Raw genomic sequence first — 24,140 nt, 5'->3', positions numbered from 1 at the left:
TCCACAGGGGCTCCCAGCCCACCTGAGCTGTGGCCAAGAGCCTGTCCCCTGTGCCACCATGCGGAGCACGCTGCAGGGCTGCTGGTGCCAGGGTGGCTGAGCACCCCTCATGAGGAGCCCCTGTGGCTGCTGCAGGGAGTGGGGAGGGAACGGTGTCCCTCTCAGGAGGATCCTGCCTGTAAATCCCCTCATGTAGCATCGCCCGCATCCCTCCCGGCAGCATCATCTCCAGCTCTTGAAGCGCTGACTCCGACTGACACCCTGTGGCCGTGGTGGTGGCTGCTGCGGTGACACAGCCTCTCTGGAGCGCTGTGGGTGCCAGGCTGGGGAGTTATTGTACAGAGAGGAGAAAATGGGTGAAAGAAGAGGGAGAGGATGGAGAGGGAGATCAGTTCTCTTCCAAGTTAATCTTGTACGTTCTTGTTCCAAAGGACTGTGAATATACAGCGTCTGCTGACACACTTACGCCGTCTGCAGGGAACAGCAGACTCTGCTGCTCACCATGTGCTGGTTTTCTCATAAATATAGAAGCTTGCTGACTGTTGTGGGAACAGTGTATTCATTATCACCTTTAAAATGTTACCAAGTGGAAATGAAATTAAAATATAAAATTATGTATATTTATGTATTTTGTGTATATAAGGTTTTATACATGTATATATGCAGACGCATCTGCAGGTAATTTTTAATGCCCCTTATCAGCTCCTGGTGAATCTGGGTGAATGTCCAGCATTGCACCAATGGGTGTGGTGGAAGAGAAGTTTGATAAATTGGCAAAACTCAAGTAATCAGAATAAGGGCCAAAAGCTCTGTAGTATCTGTAGGCAGGACTGGTGGTGGGTCCCCGTGTCTCTGCAGGGCTCTGCCGGTGCGTCCGGCTGCGTTTAAAGGTCCATTTACTGCGTGTTTATCTCAGAATCCCTCACAAACATCCCCATTTGAAAGGAGGACAAGTTCTTCCCCGCTCCATCCCCTCTGAACACCCCATGACCCTCAGCAGTGGTGACAGGGGTGCTGAGTGTCTCTTTCTCTCTGCTCACAGCCTGTATGATGAATGTGCACAAGCGCTGCGTGATGAACGTCCCCAGCCTGTGCGGGACGGACCACACCGAGCGCCGGGGACGGATATACATCCGGGCAGACATCGAGAAGGATGTGCTCACCGTTGTAGGTAGGTGTGCGCCCCGGGTACAGCCCCTGCAGGCGGGGTCCCTGGTTCCCCCACTGCTGGTGTGTGCTGTGCCCGCAGCCGTGCTGGCCATGGCAACTCCGGGAGTGTGGTGCCAGCTAAATACCTGCACTGTATAGCTGTGCTAAATAGCTCTTCCAGTTAGAGTCTTCTAAAACTGCTTTTGGAATCACGTAAAATTTCAGCATCCGCAGCATCCTGGGAAGGAGTGGCAGTTCAGTTTAGCTATGCCGAGTGGAAAAGCCTGTTGTTTGTTTTTGTGCTGTGTGATGGTGAACATCCATTTCCTGGTCTTCTTTCCATGCCCTTAATGGTACCTGGGACCATACAGGCCTTGGTGCAAATCTTGGGTGGTGCTTTTACGTGACTAGAACTTTGCAACCTTCTTCCACTGATCCATCCTGCACAGCCTTGGCCTCTGTCCACCACGGGTGACGCCAGCTCTGCGGTGTGGCGGGGCATGGGGTTCCATGCTGCCCCGGTGATGACAACCCTTGTTCTTCCCGATTCCATGCTGCTCCCCAGCCCTGATGGATGCAGAGCTGGAGCAGGGTGCTGTGCTCACAGGGGATCGGGGGCTGCGCTGGTCCCGGTGCCCAGCAGTGGGGTGCAGGCAGGAGCTGTCCCTGTGTCCCCAGAGCAGGCACAGCATGACAGTGCTGGCTCACAGTGTCCCTTGGGGATGTGCCAGGGGTGGGACATGGGGCTGACAGAGGCTGCAGGCAGCTGGGCAGTGCCAGGCTCAGCAGAGGCTCCTGCCCTGAGCATCACAGGGACCCGACAGCCACCCATGGGGAAACCCGTTGTCCCCCATCCTGGTTTTCTGTCCTGGAACTCCTCTGTTCTCGGTTTTTGTCACAAAACATGATTATACCATCTCTAAATGCTTTTGCCACCCGGATTTTGAGTTTCCAGAAGACGTCGCTTCCCACTGTGTGACCTGTAAGCATCTCAGGAAACACAAGCTGTGTCTTGTGAAGCCTCTTCTCCCCTGCGTGGAGAGATCAGCCCCAAGCTGTGGCTCTCTCTGTCGGGTGCCAGTGACAGCGTGTGGCGGTGGGAGGCAGGGAGAGCCCGCAGGCAGCTTGTGGCAGAGCCGGGCTTTGTCTCACCAAGGCTGAGCCCAGGGCTGAGCCGAGGAAGGAGGTTTCTGCCCACGCTGGGTTACAGTCCCTCTAGGGGCTGCCAAGCTGGTCACAGTTATTCACAGGATGAGTTAAATCCACCCACCTGCCCACGCAGCAGAAACCCCCCTGGATAGGCCTGGGGGTACCAGGCTGGTGACACTGATAACAGGGACTGGACCTGTCTCCATCGTCCCACCAGCCCTGGCCCCTCCTGGATAGTGCTGGGACCAGCATCCTGCCGGGCTGGCAGCAGGAGTTGCTGCGACATCCATGGGGTTTGCTTCAGCGGGATGGGGTCAGCTCTGAAGGCATCCCGCTGTGTTCGTTGATTTTAGAACAAGAGGAAATGGCTACAGTTGTGCCAGGGTAGTTTCAGATTGGATCTTGTGAACAATTTCTTCCCGGAAAGGGCTGTCGAGCATCGGAACAGGCTGCCCAGGGCAGTGGTGGAGTCACCATCCCTGGAGAGGTTGAACAGATGAGGAGATGAGGTTCTCAGGGACATGGGGTAGTGCTAGAGTTCAAATAAAATACCAAGTTACTAAAATATTAATGAAAAATTGAAAAATGTTGTGTTCTGGTTTTTTTTGTTGTTTTGTTAGTGGTGTTGGTTGGTTTTTAAATTTTGTTTTCATTTGTCCTTAAAGAAGAGCTTCAACAAATGACACAGAACTTTCACAGAAGTGCTGCTGCCAAGGTACCTTCCCTGCAGGGGACACTGGTCCCCAGCCCTGGCAGTGCCAGTGGGGCGCGGATCTTGTCCTCCCACTGGCGCTGCAGCCACGTTCCCATCATCCCGGCCCCTTGCTGTGCAGCTGGATTTTCTTTTCTTCAGCTGGGTTTGAAAGACTTGTGTTATTTCTGGCCCTTTATGTGGAGGTGTTGGTGAAAGCATGTAATCTGTTGGCTTTTCCAGAAAGGCAGGGAAACACACTGTGCGCTCCAGCTCCGCTGCGGGCCTGCCAAGGGAGTGGGAGCACCCTGGGAGATGAGAGACTCAGGTGGGGGCTCTGCCTTCCCTCCTGCCCCTGGCAGGGCAGGGGCTTGAGGTTTTCACCCCAGAAAACCGGGATTTTTGCTCCAGAGGAGGTGGGAAGGTCTGTTGCGACCCAAAGCAGAGGTGAGCACCCAGCCCTCGGGACATGCGGTGAGTGCTGTCATGGTGGCTTTAGCTCCTTGCTGAACAACAGAGGTTTCCATCCCTCCAGTGACTGTTTGCTTCAACAACACAAAGCCCTAAAGTGACAACTGGGTTTGTATTGCCAGGGTTTTGGCAGGGAGAGGCTAGATGCTGAAAAGTTGGCCCTGGAGCTGTGGCCAGGGCTGGTTGCAGAGGCAGCAGAGCGCGGGGTGAAGGGCTGTGCTGGGTTTGGGCACTGGGGACTCCACGGCACGAGGATGGAGGAGCCGCAGCGGGACACAGTGCTGTGCTGGTGTGGCCATGGATGGGACATCGAGCTGCTCAGAGAGGTCTGTGCTGCTGACTTTGTGCACCAAACACCACCTGTGTCCCTTCCCACAGCTCCTGGTTGCCCACTCTGGGGTGGCCCGTGGGGACACGGTCACAGAGCAGCTCCTGCAGGGACCCAGAGGGCTGAGCTGGCGGGCAGATATCTGCTGGAACAGATTTCTGGTGGAAAATGCCTTTTGCTTGTTTTCTGCGGAAATCTCAGTTTGTGGCAGGCAAGGGGTGGATTCTATCACGGACGGGAGCGGTGGGTGGGTGGGTGGCAGAGCACCCCAGCATGGGGGGGATGATGAGCCCCATCATTGTGGTGCTCGGGCTGGTGAGTTTGGGGCTGCAGGTGGAAATCTGGCTGCTCACCCGCCCCCCGCTGTGGGTGCTGTGGGGCTGGAAGCACCTTGGGATGGAGAGCACATATGACAACTAATTGTCAAAATAAAAATGAGCAGAGGTTGGCAGGACAGGGGAGGAGGAGGTTTCTACAAAGCAAGATCAGATCTGAGCAGCGGGATCAGAAACCAACTCTTCATCCCACCAGGTGTGGAGACCCTTGATCAGAAATCTAATAAGCTTTCCCATGGCAGAAGAGCATCACAGCTCTAGTACAAACGTAGCAGGCGCGGTGCCTGGGCAGGAGTGCCCGCAGGTGGCAGCACAACCATGGCCAATGGAGACCGAGAACAACCACTTGCTTTTATATTTTCATTCATTTGACAGAAATCTGCTATATGCTTTTTGGCAGTGTGTTTTTCTTTTCTCTCTCTTTCTTTGACTTTTTTTTTTTTTTTTTAATTTGTAAAGCTAACCTTTTTCTCCTAATGGAAAACATAGATTTTTGGTTAAACAAGGTATGATGTTTGACTTAGAATGACTTGTTGGGTTAGCTAGCAACCTGAAAAATTGCATCTCTTGGCATCCTCATTTTTGCAGCTGATGGAGACTTGTCCCAGCAGCATTTCTGCCCCTCACGCTCTGTTACCTGAGATCTCCCCTGGCAGATGGCAGCAGGAGATGCTGCTGCTGCCGCTGCAGTGGATGCTCCATCTTCAGCTCACAAAATGAAGGTCAATAAAGGAGCCGTGCTTAAGCGTAACCCAAGCTCTCACTGTGGACTGCACTGCTGCAAGGTTTAACCCGAAGCCATACTGCGGGGTATGGAGCGGGTGTTCATGGGGACAGAGCAGCCCCTGTGGGGCTCTGCTGCCCTTCAGCAAGGGCTGTGCTGGTGCTTTGCTTTTGTACAGCACTTGGCACAGCATGGACCTGCCTACGGCACAGTCTGCCAGATACTAAGATTGTAAAAATTATAATAATATCATGAGAAAGATCCAAATTTCAATATTTTTAACTCAATCTTAGCTCTGAAGAACCAGGATGAACCTCAAAGCTGTGTGGTGGGAGACTGGGGAGAGCATCTGTGCTGGGTCCTGCAGCAGTTGGTGAGGCTTTGGACAGGGCAGGGGATTGAAAATCAGTACCCAAACCCCCAGATTTCTCAAAATCCACACAGTGTGCCCAGGACAGCCCTGACTGGCTCTCACTGTGCTTGGCTCCCATCCTCTGTGTGTGAGTTGATAAGCCAGCAACTCCTCCTAATTAGCTTCCCAGCTCCCGGGTTTGTGGTGTTAATCATTCCTTTATGCTGGGAGAGCAGCTCTGTTACAGCTCTTTTCACGCTGTACATTGGATGTAATTGTATAATGGGCGCACACGGGAGCACAGCCTCGTGTGCTCCAGTCACAGCCCTGCATTGCTATTGTGTGCTGCTGCTGAGCGCTGGGGTTTATTGGTGCTCCCAGTGATTAAAAATGCATGCCTTTGTCTAATAATGGGGCACCTGGACAAATAAATGGCACCTTCCCGATGCCAGTGGCTTTGCACCCTTGGCTGGCAAGGGCAGACTCAGACTGTGCAGCATGTCCTTGCTCTGCGCTGGAGACAGGGCTTGCAGCTCCACCAGCCAAAGGCGGGTTCCAAAATCCAGGAGGTTTCTGAGGGCCTTTTTAATTAGGCTACAAAACAATCTGCATCTCATCCAACAAAGCTCTTGGATACGTGCTCTTGGCAAGCGCTTCTCTTCTGAAGCACCAACACGAGCTGAGTGGGGATGATGGGATCAGCGTCCCGGGGGTGAGCAGGGCCCCTGCCATGGAGCCACTGGGACAGCCCCGACCCCTCGCTGGGACCTGCTCTCTGTGTTGGGATGCTCAGGGTTTTGCTTTGTGTGAGAGGGAGCCGGCTGCAGGTGATGTCCCTGGCCCACTCCTGTGGATCCCACAGATCCCTGGGGCTGCTCGGTGTCAGTCTGTCTGTGTCCACAAGTCGGAATCTGCCGGCTCCAAGGGCAGCAATGCAGTGAGGATGGTCCTGCTGTCCCATGACCCCGGCGTCAACAGTAACACACTATTTCTTCTGAAGGACACAAGAAAAAAGATTTGTGAACAGAGCAGCAATCTCAGCACACAGGATGGCGCGTTGCACCCACCGGTGTGCGAGGTCTGGGTGGGATGAGGCGTGAGGATGCTGCGGAGCGGGACCGACACCAATGTGATGGAGCATGGCAGGGCATTGTCTGGCTCATGGTGGACAAGAGCAAATGCATATTCACAGCCTGTGCTCTGCTCTGGGTTTTGATCAAGTATCTTATTAGTGGGAAAAGACTGCTGAATAAAGTGGGAAATTGTGGCAAATTAAAATGTCATCAAGGCGTTGCACATTTTTGCTTCCATAATAGAAAAGCTTCCCAATGCAGATTATTCTGAGCCTGTCATGTTAAGAGCCGTGAATATTTGAGTTTGGGAATCAGAGGAGCGAGAGAATGTGACGGCTGGGCTTGGAGCCCATTAAATCTGTTGCTTCCCCAAGATGGTGAGACAGTAAGTTGCAGGGAGGACTGTGCTTGTGCGTTGCTGCTCTCCTGCACCGAGAGCTGCTCGTCCTGCTGCTCTGCTCAGCGGGAGCTGCAGCCCAGCGTGTCCCATCGTGTGTCCTGGTGCAGTCCAGTGCATCCCATCGTGTGTCCTGTTGCATCCCGGTGTGTCCTGGCAGGGAGTTCATCATGTATTTCAGAGCAGCAGTGTTCTACAGGGACTAAAATGCAGAAAACCCCATATTAGGGCTATGGTGTGAGTTCTGTGCCAGCCACAGGAGGTGGAGACTGCTCAGCACATTTCGGTGATTTTGACCCATGTGCGTGTGACAGCGGGGGTTGCCCTGTCCCCCTGCAAGGGCTGCTGGAGTGTGGGGACCATGTTGGGTTCCCTCATCTCTCTTGGCAGTCCCAGCAATATGTTGAGGTCACTGCTGGCTCCTGCGAGGCTGGGACCCTCGTTAGGACTGTCATTAGGACTTTGGGAGCATGGTGCCAGCTCGGGGTTAAGGCTGATCCCCCTGTTGTGCCTGTGACATCAGCACTGGCTGCCAGGACCGGAGCCTTGCTTTTTACTGAGCTGATGAAGTAAAACATTGACCAAAACTGAAACCAATTATGCTGTGATTAGATAAATGAGCTGGAAGTGTGTTAATTATTAATCACCGGCCCAGGAAGATGCAGCCATAATGAGTCCTGTGCGTTTTCTATTGTATAAGTATGTGCAAATATATTCTTCTGCAGAGTATTAATTAACTGTTTTAATGCATGAGTGTGTTAATCCGAGTGCGGGTTTCTGCTGGAACGTGGCTGCTCCCAGAGGGGATGGCATGTGCTGCTGCAGGGCACCCCAGAGCCTTCCCCTCCCCAAAACCCCATCCAAGGGCTGTGAAACAGGGGTGCCGCTGTCACGGCTGGTGTATTGCTGGCCAAGGCTATGGTGAACTGCTTGAGCTGGGTTGTGGGGCTGAGCTCAGCTCTGCCCGTCCCTCGCAACGCACAGTGCTCGCAGAGGGGTTTTTCCCTGTAGTGGACAATTGGAGCACAATGATCTGCACCAAGTGTGTCGTCATGACCTTTTGCCTCAGAGCTGGAGGTGAAGGGTTGGCAGCCAGTGTAAGCTGTGTTTAAGAGCTGGGCAGGAGTGGGTTTTGTTGTAGGCTTTTTTTTTTAACATAAACTTGAACCCCCATATGGCACTGCATATTTAGCAAAGAACTTTCTGGTGTTTATTTATCCGGCATATTAATCCTGCCTTCTCATGGAAACCCAGGTACCAGCCGAGAACAGCCCCACAATCCCCGCAGGTGATGAGGCCGCTGCAGCATCTCCCGTGTGCCCATGGCTGAGGCTGGAAAGACTGTGATCTCCCCTGCTTTGGCCATTTGTTATACTGATATTTTTTCCTGTGTTTGCCATTGGAGATGTGGGTGTCTGAAATAAGTGTCTCTTCCCAAGCCTGTTCTTGCAGTTATAGCTGGCTGAGTAGTTAAAAAAATGTTGTCTGAATAATTTATTTGGAAACTATTGTAAATTTTGCAGAATAAATTATTCAAATAACATTCAACCAGCTCTACCTGCCCTGGCCCTACAAGGCGATATGGGTGACATCTTATTCCCACGGCAATGGTGCAGTGTCCCCAGGCCAGCACTGCACCTCCCTGCCATGCTCCCCGGGTTGGGGAGAGGCTCTTCTGCACAGAACCCTCCCCACACAGCATTGCTGCCCCTGCAGACCCTCAGCTGAGCACCTCTGGCTGCCGGTCTTGGGCTGCTGAGGTTTTACCAGGGCGCTGGGTCACAGTCAGCATGTTCAACATTCGGAGGGGAGATGGGGAAGGAACTGGTGTAAAATTAGAGTTATTTGGCCAGGGTGCTTGGGCCAGCCCCAGTGCACGGCAGTGATGGCATCCCAGCCATGAGGGTTGTGGGGATGCTCCTGCAGCCGTGGAGGATGCAGTGACGTGCCCATAGCCACAGGGGATGTGATGTTGCTCCTGCGGCCATGGGTGACGTGGGGATTCTCCCACAGCCGTGGGCAATGTTCCTGCAGCTGTGGGGGATGCAGCAATGCTCCTGCAGCCGTGGGGTTGCAGTGATGCTGTTGTGGGCAATGCAGGGATGCTTCTGCAGCTGTGGGTGATGCGGGGATGCTGCCATGGTGCTGTGGGTGTGTGGGGAGGGACCCGCCAGGTGCTGCCGAGCCACAGCCTATGCCAAGCGCTTGCTTGCATGTCCTTGTGGTCGCACACAGGTCCCCTCAGTATGTGCAGGCACCACAGTGTGTGGAGAGGGATGTGGCGGCTGTGCCCACCCCAATCCCCCCAGATCCCAGGATGTCCAGAACTTACCGGTGCCTCATCCTGACCATATCCTGAACCAGGGCGGCTTCTCCTCAGCCATAGCTGGTCTTGGTACCCAAAGTGATTTAAGACCAGCTGCTTTAAATGGGATCATAATATTCTTACCCATCACTATTAATAATGATGTTACTTCTTAATGATGCACAAAACCATTGGAATAGATATAAAACTATTTTACATCAAATTTAACTGTCAAAGAAATGTCATAAACAGTTGGAGAGGAGAACATTTCTCCCGACATGAGACATCACTACTACACTTCTTGAGGATTTTTTCTTTCACTGAATTGTTGATTTCTGCTTGAAAACTCAGAAAGTTACTTAAGGTCAAGAGGAAGCATTCTCTTTTTTAAAATGAATAGATAAAATTATTCCCATTAATGAAATTTCTAGGTCTGCATGCTGAGATAATAACATGAGGTAATCAAATCTTATGCTTCAGGGCATAAACTGATTGACTGTGAGGGTCAGGAATTATTTTTGCTGTTCCTTAAAGAAGTGAACAATGGCCTGATAAATGATGAAGGCTTATTCATTTGTCTCCAGAGGATATTACGCTGCCCATTTGGACGGTGCAATGTGAATCAAAGCCAGAGCACTTGTTCAGTGTGACACAATTTCACGTTCCCTCTCTGTAAGGGGACATCGTCTGGTTTGCGTCCTGAGTGCCAGCAGCTCCTTCCAGCTCTGGAGCTGATTCTGCTGCTCACAGCATGACCAGTACCATCTGTCTGGGGGGGTGAGGAGCCCCCGGGGATTTGTGCTGACCCCCTGGTGGGTGAAGAATGATAGTGACTAGCGGGGACTGTGCTGCCCAAGTGCTGGGAGTGGGACTGGGGCTGGGACAGGCACTGTTCGCACCCCAGTACCATGACACCCCAGTTTAGCTGGTTCTGCACCACAGCGACTGGCTTTTGGTGTGGAGATGGGATCATCCACCAAGGCACTGACATCCCCCTGTGCTGCAGGTGGCCAGGGCTGTTGAAAATACCTTTGCATAATGATTTCAAAGCCAGGAAGGGAAGACGGTAAAAGCCCAGCAGAGGTGCAGGGGGTGTGAAGAGGCTCACCTGGACACTTGAGAGCATCATTCCTTGGGGTGTGGGCAGGGGGTCCCTGTCCCCTGCTTGGGTGGAAGCAGGAGCCCGTGGAAGGGGACAGATCCCTGCAGTTGTGATGATGACGTTGGACCAACTGGGAGTTAAGGATGGACCTGTGCAAGGGTTGGGGGGTACCTGGGGGGGCTCTGGGCTGGGGACTGCGAGACAGGGACACTTCCCACCTCTGTGAACAGCAAAAGCAATGCCTGCTGTTCTTGTACAAACCCAACGTGTCTCCTGCAGGCTCATTGCCAGTCAGGTGGTGCCTTGGCAGGACCTGTTGTGGGACTTTTTCTAATAGGCTTTTGTGTTTTATAATTCAAGAACATGGTTCTAAAGATTGCTTTTTGTCCTATCAAAAAGTCACAGATAAAGGCTTATAACGATGATGAGAAAATATGTGTTCTTCCCCTCTGATAAGGGGCAAGGCAGAGGAAGGCCTTCTGGCTGCGTCAGTGCAGAGCCATGGTGGGGCCCTTGGAAATTAAACTCATTAGTTAAAGATTTCACACAGCAGATTGCAAGCCTTTCTGCTAGGATGGTACAAAGCTCTCCACAGAAGATTTTGACGGAGAGTCCAAATTAAGCCACAGAAAACTCTGTGCATCCTCTGAAGTGCAGAGCTGGTATTTCGGTCCAAACTTAAAAAAAAATATATCGCTTATTAAATGGCACGTGAAGATAACTGTCAGAACATCATGGAAATGAAGCCATGCTGTTTGTGTCACAGCATGGGTGGAGGGAGACGCGGGGCTGTGCAGGTTCAGTATCTCATGGGGTTCTACACGTTCATTATCTGATGGGGTTATATGAAGCGGGTAACACCCATCAGGTGCTGCTGGCACCGTGGTGGTTTGTACCCATGCAGGGTCCCCAGAGGGCGGCTCAGGTGGCTCGGAGAGCAGCCTGTGTGATATGTAACAAATCGGTAATAACTGGCAAGGCTTGAAAGCTGCTTGGGTCTGATATTTTATTGTCCTCCTGAGATGTCTGTTTTCTGTTTAAACAAATTTTCAGCCTTGGTCCTGTCTGTTACAGGAAGGGCGAATCCTCCTTGGGTATCTTCTCAAAGGTGCTTTTAGGTTGCTCTGGTGTCCCCAACCCACCTCATTGCTCTCCCTGGGGACGATGGCAGATTTTGGAGTGGAGGGTCCGTGGGTCCTGGCGTTCATCCCTGCTGGGAAAATGAGACCGCTGCTGCCTAAACAACCTGCGGGAGGGGCTGCCCCAGGAATGGAACCTTTGCAATCCTACTCCTCTTCCAGACAGCAAAGCTGCTGCTCGCACAGGAGCAGGGAAAGCTCTTTGTAAAAGCTGATGCTAAGCAGCTGCTGCATCTGCATCCCTGACTGCGGCAACCTCACAGCAGAGCGATGTGACCTGTCCGGGTGACAAGCCATCATGGTGAGGTCTCTGGCATCGCTGCCTCGGGGACTGTCGGCCTTGAAGTCGTTCCTGCCCTTTTCCAAGGGGCAGGAGGCAGCTCTGGCTCCCGCCCCGTCTCTGCAGTCTGGGGAATCTCTGATGCTGCTGGATTGCAGCTCTAAACTGCTTAAAGCTGAGAGCAAACAACAAATTATCCTACCAGAAAGTGAGAGTAATCTCTTGTGTTGATCCATCAGCCTCCGTGTCCGTTAGAGCTGGATTTGCTTTGCGTTGATAACTGTATGTCGTTTCTCATGGAACGTCCGTGTCTGCACAAATTCGGTTTTAATTCTGTGTTTAATCACTGTTTTCACACTTACCCTAGGCACACAGGGAAGTTGTCAATTGTTGGGTATTTTTGTAGTTTGAATACTGAATTTAATCCTTTTTCTCCTCTCCAGTAAGAGATGCTAAAAACCTAGTTCCTATGGATCCTAACGGCTTGTCAGATCCCTACGTGAAGCTTAAACTAATCCCTGACCCCAAAAATGAAAGCAAACAGAAGACCAAAACTATCAAGTGCTCCCTGAATCCTGAATGGAATGAGACATTTAAATTGTAAGTACAAGAAAAATGTTTAAACTTGTAAACTAATTTTTCTCACCCCTAAGAACTCATGTGATTCTATTTGCTCTGATTTAATTATTCAGAGACATTAAGCTGGTTCAGCTGAGAAATGGTTATTTTCAGTCCCGTCAGTGTGACTCAGAAATGCTCAAACCTCTGCCCTGACCCTGATCAAAGCTGAGTGTTTCAGGGCAGGACCTCTACATTGTCTGTTTGAAATGGATGCAGTTGGGGAGATTAAATATTGGAGAGCTGAGCGGTCGGTGAAGGCCGTCTCTTCATTGTTTGAAATGGATGCAGTTGGGGAGATTAAATATTGGAGAGCTGAGCGGTCGGTGAAGGCCGTCTCTTCATTGTGCACCCATGTTCTCATGGCCATGGAGGGGCAGGGTGGGAAAGCAAAGGCTTCCACAATCAACCTGTCCCTTTCTCCTTCCTCCGCTCCAGCCAGCTGAAGGAGACGGACAAGGACAGGCGGTTGTCTGTGGAGATCTGGGACTGGGACCTGACCAGCAGGAATGATTTCATGGGCTCCTTGTCCTTCGGGATCTCTGAGCTGCAGAAGATGGGAGTTGATGGATGGTAAGAGTTGTAATTGTTTTAAAAATACTATGGGCAAAAAGCAGTCCTTATCTCTTTGGCAACGTGGTTTCCTGAGGCGTGCAGGGAACAAGGCTGTGAGGGGGGGTCACGCTTCCAGTTGTGATCTGTGGCGGGAGCAGTGCTGTGGAGCACACGGACTGTCCCTGCTCAATAAAAGGAGGGATGCTACCCAAGTGTGTAATTGCCACTGCTCATTACTGTGCAAAAGATGAACGCAGTGAGTCTGTAACACCACACTGAATGGGTCTCTTCATTTCCATTTTATCTCCCCCAGCAGGACACATGCCACGTTATTTCCCTTTTTTTTTCTTCCCCAGCCAGTGATGCCTGAGAGCTCTGTTACCTTTCCATGGCATAATTGAAAATACATGTTATACGTTTTTCAGAAAGCAAAACCTGCCTGGTCTTAATTTTACATTCCATGAATTGATCAAACGCCCCAGACTGTGTCTTTGCCCCTGTGGAGGCTGTGCGTGTGTCACATAAAGCAGGGGATGGAGAGGAGGAGGAGGAATGACAGAGGGGCTGTCTGCACAGCGCTGGATGCTGTTCCCTGGGAAACCCCCATCCAGGCAGGGCTGGCACTGCCCCCAAATTCCCCATCACCCCGAGGATCTGTTTGTGTCACCAGGGTTGATGTGGTTCTGATGTGGTTCTGGTTCTGACGCAGCCCAAAGGCTGAGCCTTTTCCCAGCCTTTTAAAACTCATGTCAGTGGAAATCTAAATAGTTTTCCTTGTTATAGCATTTAGAATAAGCTCTGGAAGGAGCTCTGATGTGTATTTCATATTGAAACAGCTGCAGTTAATGGAGAAAACAAGCTCAAAGGAAGAGTCTATCCTTATATAATGCAAACAGTGTGTTGCTGTTTGGCACAGCCCCTGTAGATAACACACAGCTGATACCAACCTGCACGGCCAGGAGGGGCTCAATGTGCTTTGCCTGTGGCTGTGTGAAATACCTCAGATCGGAATGATGTTCCCATGATTTCTGATAATTGCTGCTTAAACTTTTTCCCTTTTTGTTCTGGTGAGCATCTTGAGTTTGTGCCCAGGGTTTCTGGCACTGACAGGCTCTGTGTGCTGCCCCCATGGAGTCCCTTGGCACCTGGTGGGACAGAGCTTACCCAGGCGTGTGCCCATGGCCATCACGAGAGATGTGTGCTTTGTCTGGGGCGTTTTGGGTCAGGCTTGTGTTTTGGAAGAGGTGTCAGTGCTCTGTGGTGTCAGGGCAGCAGGTGGTGGATGTGCTTTCTGGGCTGGTCCCGCTCCAGCATGGGATCCTGGGAACATCCCTGCACTGGGGGTGTGTCTGGGAACTGGCTGAGTTGGGGTGTTTGGGGGTGTGGGCTTTGGGGAGGTCTTCTAAGCCTGGGTAAGGGCCACCTGAGGCAGGTACAGCAGAGGCAGAGCTGTGCTTTGGAGCAGGAGATGTGGTCCTGCCCACGGCCCTGCCTGCCGTCCTGACTTGAGGATCTCGTTCTCTCCCTCCAGGTTTAAGCTGCTGAGCCAGGAGGAGGGAGAGTATTTCAACGTCCCGGTGCCTCCTGAGGGAGAAGAAGGAAACGAGGAACTGAGGCAGAAATTTGAGGTGAATTGATTTTTCTTGGAAACACAGGGTTTTTCCTCATTACCTGCCGTGCCCTCAGCAAGGGGATTTTTCCAGCAGCATAGGGAGCAAGGGTGCAGCCCATCAGTCCTCATTCTCCCCATACTGCACCCCTTCCCAGTCCTTTCTGCAGCATGCCTGCCTCCAGGGCATGAACTGTGAGTAGCATGTGCAGAATGTAAGTCGTTTAGGTGCATTTAACATAAAAAAGTCACCCTGAAGATGCTTTCCAGCAATGTTTTGGTTATGTTAAATAATTAACAAGGCCCATGTGGGAGTGGGAATTTTGTGATGCACCTGCAGCAGCTCCTGCCTCGCTGGGTCATGTCAGACCAGGATGGTGCTTCCAGGACAGGGGACACCGGAGCAACCACAGGTGCTTGGAGCAGGGATCTGGTCACACTGTGGGTCCCTGTGGCTCCTCCAGCACAGGGGATATGGGGACCAGGAGCAGCTGCCCAGCAGAATGATGGGGAGCTGCGAGATGAGCCAAGGGCTTCACTTTGTGGGGGTTTGCACAAGAGCAAGATAAGGCAAAAGAATTCAGCTGTACCAGGAGCTGCAGTGTGGGGCTCATTCACGTGCAGTTTTCCGGTGGGATTATGAGTATGGTTTTTAATTGTAGCACGTGGAATGAGCCATCCGTATTGCCATTCTGGAGTGCTCCATTCTGGTTTGAAAGTGCAGTGTGTGTCTGACTTTGGGGCAGAAGCAGGCAGTAGGTTACCAGGGAAAGGGAACAATCGTTTCTGGTGGATGAGGAGATGAGAGATATGGAAATGATTCTTTGGCACTTAAGTCAGGTTGAAAATACAGCAGAGAATGTTGCACAATGCAGTTTAGTGTAATGTTTGCTTGGCGCCTTGTGCTCCACTAAGAGTGTGATTGATCCCATGTCACTGCTCCTGCGGGTAAGAAGAGTCTGAAATCCCGTCATTTCTATGATGTTGTTTTTTCTTATTGCAAACAAGCAGCATAGCAAATGTTCCCCTCTCATTTGCATTGCTTCAGACAATGTCTGTCTTCCTGTTAGGGTTACATAATTCACAATTTGTGTTTGCCAGAGTGAGTATAGCGTAGCTAAATAAGGAGATACTTCATTTAATGTCTTTCAAACACTGTATTCCAATTGAAGTGGGATGAATATCCTGGATGTCCCAAGATGACCTGCTATAACCCTGCTCCTGATGTCAGCATGTGCATGTGTTGTTGGTACAGCAGTTCCAGTCTTGTTCTGAGGTGCCATATAATAGGATTTGTTTGTCTGGTTTTTATGTCATGCTGCTGATTATGAATTAATATAATTAACCAAGATAAATGAAGATATTATTATAATTGGATTTGTAGCTAATCTCAGAAAGAAGCCCTTTCTTAGTGGTGAAAAGTCGTGGCAGCCTCTGTGCCCTGCCTCGTGCATGGGGTCTGGGCTGGGGTTTAGGAGGGGGATGGCTGGGTGGTCTGGCGCGGGGTGTCCCCATCCCCAACAGCGCATTGCACGGAGGCGTCACTGGCAGAAATGCTGCTGGGCTGTGAGCCTGGGGGAAACTCAGAGGAGCGGGAATGTGGTTTCCAACAACATGGGTAATCCGTCCTCCCTCACCCAGTCCAGACAGCGTGTCTTCCCCATCACATTCTCCTTCATGAGCAAGTCAGTGCCACGAGGAGCAGAATCCCTGCCCGGCAGAGCGGTGGCTGTGCCGCTGTCCCCAGAGGCAGCAGAGCGCTGGGCCCTGGTTGTGATGGAGCAGCCAGGTGTTGTCGCGGCGTTTCAGACAATGAGGACTGAAAAGAATCCTTCAATCGATCTGCATTAGTGCTGCTTGATCCCGCCTGTTCCTGGGCAGCGCAAATCAATAGGACAATAGAGATGCACATGACAGGTTGATATTTCGAGTGGACTCAACGTTGCACAGACACCCAGCTGGAAGGCACGAGGTGTCAGGAGCTGTGGGGATGCTCGCAGGCTGGGACAGGAGTAGCTCCCCGTGCTTGGCCTGGTCCTGCTGCTGCCGTTCCTGCAGCCCCCTGCCCACAACAGCCACGGCTGGACAGGAGAGTACAAGAAAAAAGCCCAGAGCTACGTCCCCCCCAACTCTGCTCCGTCTTTATCAGCTGCTCACTGGAACAGCTTGATAGATGGGAATGTTAGCTGCTATTGCATAAATTCAGATGTAGTAAATTAACTGTGACAAATGGAGTTGGATAACAAAGGTCAAGTGCTTTTTAAAAAAAATTTAGTGAGCAATACTTGGCACACTTCAGTTGTAAACCTTAAAGAGGTCTTGAGATTGTATGAGCATTAGGAGCATATTAAAAACAAGTTAGAGGACATTTGTACTCAGAGATAGATATTAGAGACACTTGATAGCAAATTAAGACGCTTCACTTGGGGATGACAATCTTTACATCTCCTTGACCCTTATTTTGGGCACTTTTGTGGAAAGACCTTTCCCTCTCCTGGACAATCAACATGCTAAGCCTACTCTATCCGGGAAGTCATGTGTGTTTGCATCCTCATCCTATCTCCTATGAACACACCAGGATGCTGCATGTTCATGTCAAGTGCAAGGCTGTGACTGGAGGGACCCGAGGTCGCTCTCACGCCCAGGTGCTGCTGGAAACGCTGTGCCAGGAGCTGGCCCTTTTGCTGGGATGAAGCAAATGAAAATCCTCTTCTTTCCCCTGCTTTGTGTTGCTCTTTTCCGCTGTGCTTGGGGCTGGAAGCCTTCCCTAATGTCGGTCAGTGTTTCCCGGGGTCCCACAGCCGAGCCCGGGGCTGCAGGCGTGTGGGACTATGGGCTCAGTAGAACTGTGATTTCGACGTTGTTTAATGGAAGCATAATATTGCCCTTGGATTTTATTACAGCTTGTTTTCACAGAGGTTAATTTAGTGTCAAATCTGATCTGACAAGATTGTTTTTCAGCTGCAATAGAGTCCTTAGGAAGCTTTCACAGAATATGACTGTTTTGCCTTCTGATAAGTACACGTTTCTTTTGGAGGCAGCGGGTGAGGACTGCTGAAGGCAGTTCCACGGTGCAGGGCTGGGTTGTGGGGATCAGAGCCCACTCTGGTTGGGTCCCCACAGCTGGTCCCTCCTTGACCAGGATTGATGAGCAGCTCTTGGTTGGTGCCAGAGCTGCTGTTTTTCCCATGAGCCCATTTGAAGTAAGGTGCTCTGGCTGGGTATCCCCTTCTTTTGGGGACGTTGCAAAAGGCTGAAGATTACAATGAGGAAAACCCCTTGTATCTGGGGAGAGGTGACTTTCTTTGGTTTCCAGCATGTGCACGTTTCCCCATTGCAAACAGCCGTGCTGTGTGCGGCTCTGCCAGCGGCTGCCGGGAGCTGTTGGATGGTTTCAACCTCCGCCGCGGTGCAGAGCCGCGGTAGCAACAACGGCCTTTGCAAATCCGGGGGACCACCCCTACAGTTTGCAGTGCAGGAGTTTTTCAGATGTTTGGAGGCGCTGCAAGTGACCTTGAATGGAGAATTCTGCAGCACGGAGAACCTCGCAAGAACCAATTAGCAGCAGCAAAGGCTGGAGATTACTTGTGAGCTCCTATCTGGAGGAGCTGCGAGCAGCAGCCAAATTGAACTGCTGGAATCGGGTTAATGGAATTTCATGCTAGACTGAACTCAGTGCAAGCCTTACACTGTCTCATACTTCTAAAAATTAAAACCAAATAAATTGTGAGATAGCTTTTACAAACTGTGGTTGGGCAAATTAGATAGTCCCGGCCAAATGAGGGGGTGCTGAGCCACTGATGAGGTTTGGTAGTTAAAAATGGGGGGTTTTGTGAGGCTCCTTAATAAGCAGTTGTGATTGCGGCAGCTTGCACGGTTGCTTCGGGATACGGGAGGAGCGTTTGCTATTCTGGTTTGTTCAAAATGTGTTTGTAGCTTCCTACATTCAGCCTGAACTGGCACGGGAGTGCAGTTCTCTTCGATATCAGATAATAACAGAGGTGGAGCTGCATGAAAAGTCCACTATTTTACCTGAATGTATTTATATTCACCTGTCATTTCCTGGTGAGGTGAGAGGCAGAGCTCAGCTTTGAGAAGACAAGCCTCATTTAGCCTCTGTTTGATAGTTCGGATGAGCTGGAGCATGGGCCGGGGTCTCTCCCCAGGCACCTGGGGACTGCGGTCACGGGTGATGGGCAGAGGTGGTTCCCAGTTGCTGTTGCAGAGGTTAACTGGGAACCAGCCAAACAGTGCAATGTGTTGGGGCCAGTGATATTTCCAGTGCCTTTCTTGGGACCGTCTCTGTCACCCTTACAGAAAAGGTTCCCATAGCTCAGGGTAAGGTTTGACCTGGGAAAGAACTGGTTAAGGTGGGATTTCAGGAGCAGGGGCTGGTTTTGCAGTGACCTTTTTCCACACCGCTTTCAGTAATTTTATCTCTTTTCTCCCCGTCCTATCTCCACCTTTGCAGAGAGCCAAGATTGGAGCAGGGTCCAAGGCTGCGGATGAGAAGACGACAAATGCCATTTCTAAATTCGACAACAACGGGAGCAGAGATCGGATGAAACTTTCAGATTTCAATTTCCTGATGGTGCTGGGAAAAGGAAGCTTTGGGAAGGTGTGGTACAACACGCGCCTTCGCGCTTGCTGTGTTTAACACGTTAGTAGCGTTTCTGTGCTGCAGCCGTGTGGCTGCTCTGCTGTGGTCTGTCCTTGCTCTGCTGGGAGCACTGGTGTTGGGGTAATGGGAGCCATCTGGACTGTGGGACTGCTGGGTCACAGTGGCAAAGAACCAAAATGTCTGATCAGATCACAGAAATCAGATACTCAGTGTCTTTAAAACTCTTTCTTATTTGGCCATTTTATTCTCTAATAATTACAGGTATACATGAACATTTTAATTAAATTTCCAGACTGGTTATGAGTGGTAACAGAATTTCATTCTTCTAGTAATTATTTGACTTGGAGCCTTCAATTTTCATGGGGTCTTGCCAAGTTTGTCATGATTTCCATTAGAAATCGCACTCCTCGGGTGGCTGCTGAGCAGCGCAGACAGGTGGTTGCTGTCATGTGTGACGGGGGGGGCGATGCTGCTCTGATTAGCGAATTCCCTTCATTACAGGGAATATTGCTCTGCCTCTGGGCACATCCCTTGGGCGGGTAGTGGAGGTGAGGAGGGGAGGCTGGGGAGAGATGCTCACCCATCACCTGCTGAGTGCAAGGAGTGAATCCACCTTTCCCAGCTGCCACCCATGTCCCCATAGCCTTTTGCCACTGGTGTTTGAGCTCTGGGATGTCCCAGCCTCCCTGCCTGGATGTGAAGAGCTTACAGACCCCCTGAAACACCTGTGCCAGGAGGAGGACAGGCGGGTCCTGAGGGTCCCCAGCACCCAGAGCACCAGCCCACGGTCCATTGCCAGTGATGCTGCTGTTACTCTGTGGTTTTTACGCCACTGCTGTGGCTCGGCAGCCGAGGGAGCCCCGTGCACCGTGCCCATGCTGCTTGCAGAAATGTACAGATTTCCCAGTCTCCATGTTGCTTTTGCCCCCTTTTGCCCCCTTTTCTCTCCCTCCCTTCTGAAGTCTGTGCCTGGCATCTGGAAACTGTAGTTGTATTTCCCTACCCCCCCCTCTTTTCTTTTAATTTGAGAAACATTAGCAAACTCTTCAGTCAGCTTCATGGCTTATATAAGAGAATGTGTGACAGAAACTGTTCCCTGGAACAGAATGTTATAAATATGCTAATTAGCGCTTATTAAAACAGCACGTTGGTTTCTACGGTTGGATGCAGAATCAGCCTCACGTGTGCCTGCACCTCGCCGGGGAAGCGTCCCCTCCTGTCCCTGGCATCGCTGTCGTCCCCCAGCGTGGGGACAGCGGGGTGGCACAGCCAAGGGTGCCTGGCCACAGGGCAGGGGATGCTGTGCTGCCTGCTCGGTTTGCATCGGCACCGAGGTGTCAGGGGTTTCGGCAGGAGCCAGGCAGGGTGTGCAGATCCCCGTACAGATCCCCCAACAGATTCCCACGTGGATCTCTGAAAGCTGGAACCAGTGACAATCCTGGGCTGGGCTGGCACGGCCAGGGGACTTGTTCCCGACTGAAGGCGGCAGCACTTGGCACAGCCTGCCTGGGGTTTGCTTTGCTGTAATATAAATAGAGGAAAGTGAAATTATGTGGCTTGCTCATATTTTTGCAGCTAATCAATCTGTCATGCTATCGGGCTGTCAGTCTTTTCTGGGGGTTTTATGGTGTTTTTCTGAGTGGAGCTGATTCTTTTGCCTCTGCAGTTATGGATTAGAGTGCAATGGGAGAGCGTTTTCCCGTCCTGTGATAATCTCCTGGCAGGAGCTGTGGCAGCAGTGCTGGTGGCGTTTGGCATGTGAGGAGAGATGTGGTCCCCCACTGGCAGGGCTGTGCTGCAGCCCAGGCACATGCTGGGGTTTGGGCACACGCTCCCGCGTCCCACCCCACGCTTTGTGCACAACTTGCTCAGGGCATCACCAAACCGTGACACCTCCGTGTCTTTGAATATTTTTGTATTTACGGTGCACTGGCCCCTGATCATGTTATTTACTCGCTGTGTCACTATCAGCCGTTGCTGGAGCTGGCTCGTTGGTGGCTGTGTCCTTCTCCCAGGGCTGTGCCCCAGTCACCGTAGAAGCGGCGATGCCATAGTGCCAGCGCCAAGCCAGCTGCTCGCACACCGGGAGCGCTGAGCTGCTCTGTGCCACAGGACAGGCTGTGGCTCCGCGCTCGAGCTGCCATGATGGCACCACACTGCCAGGGCGGGACAGCGCTGGGGACGGTCACATCCACCCCGTCTCCTGTCTGGAGAACAGCCTGTCTGCTGGTGCTCGTGCAGACTTCGTGCCCATCCCTCGGAGTGCAGAGGTATCTTCTGGGTTGGCCGTAGCGCAGAGCCTGAAATCTCTTCTGCATATGCAAATTCAGCGTGATTACAGCGTTAGTCTCGACATGCACTTCTGGAGTTGCTCGCTCTGCCAGCCCAGATGTGAGGGAAATATGGTAACAGGGGTTTTCAACATCCCATGTGCTCACCCAGACACCCTCTCACACTTGGCCTCCCCACTGTTGGTGTCGCACAGCTGAGTTTTAAGTAGCTGTAAAGTCCTTCTGCCTTTTATGTTTTGATAGAGCAGGGCTGGTTGGCTCAGCTGTGGCTGGGGATTGCCATGTCCTTGGGAAGCTCCCACATGAAATATTTAGAGTCCTTGTAAGCCCTAGAGCAGTTTTTTGCATTTAACATGGTGCACCAGCCAAGCTCTCACTGCCTGTGCCTTGCTGGGCTGCATCGCAGCAGCACATCGAGCTGCTCCAGGTGCCAGGTTTCAACTTTCTTCCAGCATCAGTGAGTAAATAAATCAGTGCCTGAAGTCACTACCATGCTGTCAGTCCGCTTGGTAGCCCTGCCAGCAAGCTGGGTGTAGTGTGTGGCCACTGCAGCCCTGGCCCCGCGGATGGAAATGTCACTGTCACTGTGTTGCCAAAGCACTTGACGCTGAGGAGCCCCGGCACAAGTCCCAGCTCATCCTGACTGTGACAAGGACAGCCAGGCTCTGCGGGGCCATGGCCACACACTGGAGCAAGCCAGAGCCACGTGCTGGCACAGAGTGCTCTGCCCGTTGGACAGTTATTTTTACTCTAACAAGCGGGTGGGCTCTCAAGACCTCAGTCCTGTGTCCCCTGCCTTGTCCCTACTCCCTGGGCTGTGTCCCCTGCCTTGTCTCAGTCCCTGGGCTGTGTCTCCTACCTTGTCCCCAGTCCCTGGGTTTTGTCCCCTGCCTTGTCCCCAGTCCAAGGCTCCATGGGGCAGCTGGGCAGGTTACAGCAGGGAGCATGGGGCTCCAGCCCTGTGTCATCTGCCTGGAGCTGACAAGAGGGTCAGTCCCACTGTCCTTCGTGTCTCCGGAGTCATCTGAGACTCTCTGCCCATCTGCCACAGCCTGAAATGCGTTTCAGTTCCACCCAGTTTATGTTGACTTTTCATAATTTATTTTCAACACATCCGAACTCCGGTTCATGATGTGGCTGGAGGATTTCTGCAGATGCTTTCAAATGGAAAGCAATTCATTTCCACCGAGTACTCGTATCTAAAGTGATGAGAGAGTGTGAGGAGGGAGCATGGGGAGCAGAGTGTGCTTTCAGAGCCGGTTTATGTGCTGGCAGACCGAGGAGCAGCTTACGCTGATGGAGCGTGGTGGAGCGGTTTGGGAATCCTCACTGGGGCTAATGTGATTAATGAGGGCAATTTGCACCAGCAGAAGCAGTGCATCCCATTTATTGAAATAAATAAACCTGCAGATGGGTAAAACTCGTTTGAAATGAGAGGCTGGCTGGATTCTTCTGGAGGAGAGGGGCTTTGGTTGGGTGACAGCCCAGCACATAACTGGGTTTTGGTCACTGTGTGTGTTGTGGAAGGTCTGTGAGGCAGAGAAAATCTTGCTGGTTTTTCCTTGCTCTTGGCTATATACTAACTCTTTTCCACTTGAAGCTTTTACGACTTCATAATCTGATGGACTCGTGTGTTCAAGCTCCTTCCCCTGATGCTGGTTGAACCCTGAGGGTGCTGAACCGTGGCCCATCTGGGTATGAAGGGTGATGAAGGGCGAGCTGTGGTTCACAGATCAGCAAACCCCTTGGACTGGCCTCCTTAAGGTGACGCGGTGGCAAGGAGGCAGTTGTATTACTTGTTAGACTTCAAGTTCCTAAACACTTTTGGAAGAAACACTGGTAGCTTGCTTCATGGTTTGACACCTGCATCTCTTTTCAGAGTTATTCTAGTAGGAGCCACAGGATAATAAGCAAGCCATTATTTTTAATTTCTAAATTTGTTTTGTCGTGACAAGCTAGAAGCATCACAGATCCGCCTTTTCCTTATCGCACATGTGTCCCCTCCCTGGTGCAGGTGATGCTGGCGGAGAGGAAGGGCACAGATGAGCTCTACGCCGTTAAGATCTTGAAGAAGGACGTCGTTATCCAGGACGATGACGTAGAGTGCACGATGGTGGAAAAACGTGTGCTGGCTCTCTCTGGGAAGCCACCGTTCCTGACCCAGCTCCACTCCTGCTTCCAGACCATGGTGAGTGCCGGTGCTGCGGCCAGACCTGCACAAAGCCCTGGACACCAAGCCGGGGCATCTGACCAGGTTTGAGTCACTTGGCTTCACTGGTGAGTCCCAGTGTCACCAGTTATCTGGGACCAGTGTCTGTCTGGGTGGCGGCAGAGCTGTAGGGAATTCTGCCCTGGTCACATATTTTAGCTTTTCCAAAACACACCTTTGCTTTTGTGTTTCTTTTCTGGATGTGCATCACTACACTTGCAAAAGCAGGTGTGTATTCTCTGCCTTGGCAACCTCGCAACTTGTCCAATTTGCTCACAAAAGTGCCGCCATGAACAAAGCATGTGTGTTAAACTGGAGATGGTCATGTACAGTATCTTCACCCCTGAGATTTTGTCGTCAGGCAGATGTTGGTGGCACTAGATGTGACTTCCCAGCCCCTCAGGTGACCCCAGCCCGCAATGTCTGTTGTGATCCGATAGCAAAGTGTTGTGCTTTGTCTCAGGATTCATTTTTGTGATCAAAAACCAGAGAAGAGAGTGAAACCTAATACAGACTGCAGGAAATTCAGATTGAAGTGGGCGTGTGATTGAGTTTGTACAAATCAGAAGCAGAGAGGGGCAGTGGGGAAGGTGACAGGGGGCCTGGAAAGCGATCTTTGTCCCACCGTCAAGCAGCCTGTGAGTGACAGTGTCCAGGTACGTGTCAGCAGGAACAGGGAGCGGGAATCAGCAGAGTCCTTTGGAACGATGACAATGCTATCCAGGAGGATTACATTTTAATA

The 24,140-nt window shown here is 51.6% G+C and overlaps 1 protein-coding gene across 2 annotated transcripts in view; it reads left to right on the top strand.

Moving 5' to 3' along the window:
• Positions 1-24,140, top strand: part of PRKCB (protein kinase C beta) — a 107,999-nt gene that overhangs the window by 54,298 nt on the left and 29,561 nt on the right. For both annotated transcript variants that reach the window (XM_021291838.2, XM_065031196.1), the window contains exons 5-10: positions 1,043-1,171; positions 11,939-12,095; positions 12,552-12,686; positions 14,200-14,296; positions 18,749-18,895; positions 23,204-23,377. In XM_021291838.2, coding sequence (XP_021147513.2) covers positions 1,043-1,171; positions 11,939-12,095; positions 12,552-12,686; positions 14,200-14,296; positions 18,749-18,895; positions 23,204-23,377 — 839 coding nt within the window. The remainder of the gene's footprint in view (positions 1-1,042; positions 1,172-11,938; positions 12,096-12,551; positions 12,687-14,199; positions 14,297-18,748; positions 18,896-23,203; positions 23,378-24,140) is intronic.

The sequence above is a fragment of the Columba livia genome, chromosome 15 (assembly GCF_036013475.1).
Source record: "Columba livia isolate bColLiv1 breed racing homer chromosome 15, bColLiv1.pat.W.v2, whole genome shotgun sequence".
NCBI lineage: Eukaryota > Metazoa > Chordata > Aves > Columbiformes > Columbidae > Columba > Columba livia.
This window is presented reverse-complemented; position numbering and strand designations above follow the sequence as displayed.